Source organism: Ciona intestinalis, chromosome 8 (assembly GCF_000224145.3).
Source record: "Ciona intestinalis chromosome 8, KH, whole genome shotgun sequence".
Classification (NCBI taxonomy): Eukaryota; Metazoa; Chordata; class Ascidiacea; order Phlebobranchia; family Cionidae; genus Ciona; species Ciona intestinalis.
Window position 1 is genome coordinate 4,270,438 of NC_020173.2, and position 4,651 is coordinate 4,275,088.

General features: G+C 34.2%; 1 protein-coding gene across 2 annotated transcripts in view; it reads right to left on the bottom strand.

Annotated features, from left to right (window-relative positions):
• The window catches only part of LOC100180203 (glucosidase 2 subunit beta), an 11,936-nt gene that overhangs the window by 3,330 nt on the left and 3,955 nt on the right, over positions 1–4,651 (bottom strand). The window contains exons 4-8 of one of the 2 annotated variants that reach the window (XM_018812789.2): positions 2,181–2,308; positions 1,754–1,968; positions 1,375–1,456; positions 794–931; positions 417–563 (exon numbers count right to left, since the gene is read on the bottom strand). In XM_018812789.2, coding sequence (XP_018668334.1) covers positions 417–563; positions 794–931; positions 1,375–1,456; positions 1,754–1,968; positions 2,181–2,308 — 710 coding nt within the window. The remainder of the gene's footprint in view (positions 1–416; positions 564–793; positions 932–1,374; positions 1,457–1,753; positions 1,969–2,180; positions 2,309–4,651) is intronic. The other variant, XM_026835566.1, reaches the window with a different exon arrangement.

Sequence of the window (4,651 nt, forward strand, 5' to 3'; positions counted from 1 at the left end):
TTGTATCATATGGATCGGATACAGTTCTTACGACTTATTTGTATGAAAGTTTTAAAAACCTGTAACAGTTAACTTATTATAGAAGTACATTTATTATGAATACTCTAACTCAAACATGTAAAACTTTACGGGTGATTAATTTTCTGGAAGAGCAGTCTAACAACTGTGCCATGACGCTGGACTTGATCATACACAAATATGTTTTATTGTTTTATATATCATAATCAAGGCAACCTGAACAGGACGTAAAAATTTTAGTAATAAATATAAAATTGCCAAAAATCAGTCTTAAAATTTCTTTTTCAAACCAAAGCAATCTGAACAACATGTAAATAAAATATAAAATTGACGAAAAATTGCCTTAAAATTTTCCCTGAACAAATTTAACCTTTCCACTCAACCTCATCATATATCACCTCAACATCTTTTTCCTCCTCATCCTCCTCCCCATAATACTCATCTTCCTCACTCTCCTCCTCTTCCTCGTGCTCCTCCTGCTCATCTATCACCTCTCCTCTCATAATCTCATCTTCCTCCTCTCCAATATCCTCCGCAACAACTTCCTGATCAACAAATATTTCAACATTGGTTAACAACAATAAAGAACAACAAACAACAAACAACAACAATAAAAACAGTCAGCAGCAACAAAAAAAAAAAAAACAACATTTACCAATAAAAACATCATAAGTATTCAAACAACACTCAGCAACAACAGACAAAAAACAACAAGAGCAATAATCCAAAAACAGAAAAATACAACATCAATAACAAAACCAAAACAACAACTTACTTCTTGTGTTTGTTCTTGTGATTTTTCTTCTTGTTGTTCAACAATTGGAGGAATTGTTGTTTGAAATGTTGAATTAATTGTTGGCCAAACATTTGTAAGGAAGAAGCCAAGATCAACAGAGTCAGCTTGGAGTATTTGCTGTTGATTTTAATACAATGGATGTATATTTAAGTATATAGCCCAACAAATAACAATTATATAGGAGGATGAAATACATTCATGCAGTTCATGCACATTGCACATTATGTAATAAGAACTGTGACTCTGAAATAGAGAGCATGCACCATTTATTAAGATGACATCTGCTATGAAATGATAAAAAGTGTTTTCGTGAACAAAAATGTGGGGGGCAGGTTAAAAAGCGTAAATCATATCAGAAAGATTTTTAAAAAACTGTTCTGGAGATTTATTTTTGGATACTTATGTTTAGTCTCTTTTTTTAATATATATGTGACTTTTAAAATATCTATAACTACAAAATAAAAAAACACAATAGATACAAATTATACTTGTTTTACTTATGTTACATAAACAGAACAAATGTACATCAACACCAATAACGCCCTAACCCCTAACCCTACCTGTGCTTCTGTGTCAGTGAATGTTTCATCACTTAATTCTGGATCAAGTTCTTTATGTGTCGTCAACTCAGCACCAGTTACTCTGTACAATAAGGATATTATATTAACTTCAGTGATCAAGTATTGTTAATTGTTATGATAAAACTTAATAAAACACATATTTTGCACCATTTTTGGTGGCTTTATACAACATGTTAGTTTTCAAGTGGACATTCAATTTTGTGGGCGGTAGATACTTTAAACAACAATCAAAATTAAAATGAAAATACACATTTCAAAACATAATTTTATAAATAGAAAATTGCACATTTAAAACAATTTATTTTTCCAAAAAAATCATTTTATTTTTATATAAAAAATCTACATAATTGTGACTTACACCGCATCTTTATCGGCATCTAACTCCGAGAATGCCAAAGCTCCTCTCTTCATATTTTCCTCATGTTCTTCCTTTGCTCTCTTTTCCTCCATCATCTGTTTATGTTCTTCCAAAGCAGCAGCTTCTTTCGCTTCAATTTCTTCCTTGGTTGTTTTAAGAAGAACTTCTTTTTCTTTCAAAGTTACAAGTTGGGCTTCCAGTTCTTCAACTTTTTGCTAAATTTTAAGAAAATGTTTTTTTTTACTAAAAAACTGGTTTTATTTGTAGCCATGTATTATGAGCAAATTTAAACTAAAGAAAAACAATTACCCTCTTAAAAACAATCTAATTTAAAGAATACTTTAGTTAACAATGTTTATCTGCATATTTCCAATGTTTCGTCTGCTATTCGACATTACTTCATCGTACAGTTTTCCACCCAACACACCTGTCTTTCAACTTTTTTAGAAATACCAGTTTTTGAAAACTCTTGTCTAAGAACGAACCCTCTATTTGCTTGATCTTCTTCTTCAGCCAATCGAGCTTTCTCCAATTTCCAAAGCTCAACACAATTGTCTGAAAAATAGTCAAATACTTTAAAAAAACAGTCGAAACAAAAAATGAATACAAATAACCAGTACACCTATTTCAAATGATAAATATTGTTAATGTGTTAGGCTGCTCTTCTTTTTAATACTTTTTACATGAAAGCAATGATGTATGTTGTGAAACAGCTTGAGTATAATAAAATACTTTAAATTAAAACAGGTTCAATTAAACATGTTTAAATTAAAACATGATATTATCTTGGAATGCTCTTCCATAACCGAAAAAAAAAGCCAAATAATAAACTCAGGCGCGCCGATTTCTTAAATATCTGGGGTATGCGAGCGCACCTGCGCGCTAACTATGACGTCATTGTATACGTGCGGCGCATACGTATTTTTTTTCGGCGGGAATTCGCAACACAAACTTTCATAGCTGCGTGTAAATACATGTAATTTGCCAATTAAACATGGCAACAGGCAGTAATAAACAACCTAAACTTGTTCTAGAAGTATAACTGCTTTATATTTACGATGTTTTCCTCAGCCAAGCAACACGTTTATTACGAAATAGTAGGGATTCATACACTGACGCAAATAGCCGTGTTTAAAGGGGGGTTCTAATTTGCGCCGAAAAAGCAAAAAAAAATTTCTCAAACCCCTCCCCCCTTTCTACTGTAAAACCACCCCGTTTTACAAACTTATTTAAATTTTTAAATTACCACGTACGTTGTCTTGTTATTGGGTTACGACGGCGAAGCTTATTTTGCGACGTAACAACAATTTATATGTGGTTAATTGCGTCATAATGTCCATTGACGCGTTCGTTATTAGCTACATCGTGGATGTAAAAAAACAAGTTAGAATTACGTTCCTTTTTTTCTTTTTGTGATACTACCCAACTTTCTATACCTCAGTAAAAATCATTAAATCGTAATCGAGTTAAATCTACTCGTGTGACACACGGCGAAAAATTTTGATATTCGATTGTATGAGATAACGTCACAATTGCTACACATGCCAAACAGTTATAGATAAACATCCCAAAGCAATAATAAAACTGATCTTGACGCATGGTGCTGCGTTGGTAAGCTGAGAAAAGGACCGTTCAGCATATTCGTTGACGTTATTTAACCTAATTTACTGTGGTGAAACAACCGAGTTTGTATAACCGGTGCAAATCGAGCATCGTTTCTATTGGTAACGTTTTATTTTAGCGTTTTCTACAAGCCGAGAAATTAATTGAAAACCAGTCAATCAACGCCGGCCGAGTGCCGATATAAGGCGGTGCATCGCCATTGGCATTGAAAGTTGGCAGAGTGAATGTTGTATTGACGACTGGTCTCGTCATGAATACGGTTGAATTTAAATACCTAATTCACATTTCGTTTTATGATATTGCACCTGTAGCCAGACATGTAAAATTTGCAAATCGTTATAGTTTTATTAATATGCTTCTGTTAACAGTTAATAATGGCCTGGGCCCGAGCGCTAATGACGTTATTAAGGAGAAAAGGCGCACGCGAACAAGTTCGGTTTTAGTCGGAAGGAGCCGTTAATCAAAATCGCACAGAACACGTGGTTTCCGATCAAACGAACACGTGGTTTACGATCAGAGAGACCGCACAAGACCCGAGTTTCGTGAATTGCAGTGTTGCAAGATGTATAATTCATGTAAAATTTATTTAAAATTGTTACAAAATATTTTGCAATAATAAAATAAATGTAATTTTACTAGTGATGTACCGAAGTTTCGGTTTGCCGAATTTATTCGGCCGAATCAGCGATTTTGACAAAGATTCGGTTTTGGCCGAATCGTGCGTAAAGATTCGGCAAAAACCGAACTTTTTCACAGACAATATAGATACGATTAGCAAGAACTTGCGCAATTTGTGAGATAAGAATTAAAGACTATTTGCAACAAATAAGTTTAATTCAATTAATCGTCATGCTTTATAGCAATGCTAATCATTTCGGATACGGTTCTATGGGCTCTGGCACACGCGCACTTTGATAAACTTCGTCACATTCGCGACCGAATCTGCTCCCGATCGTCGATAAAGAAACACTCGCTTTTTCTCTCTTAATAGTGCACGCGTCTGCTCCCGGTCGTCGATAAAGAAACACTCGCTTTTTCTCTCTAAATAGTGCACGCGTCTGCTCCCGGTCGTCGATAAAGAAACACTCGCTTTTTCTCTCTAAATAGGGCACGCGTCTGCGCACAACCCCCTGCACATTTTTAGCACAAAGCAGAATACAAAATGTAAAAGTAAAGTTTTCGAATATTTTTTTTACTCCCGGTATAGTTTTAAGCCAGTGACCGTGAGTAGTATAAATGCAGGTGAATCGCGATTATATGAATTTTAATTGATGC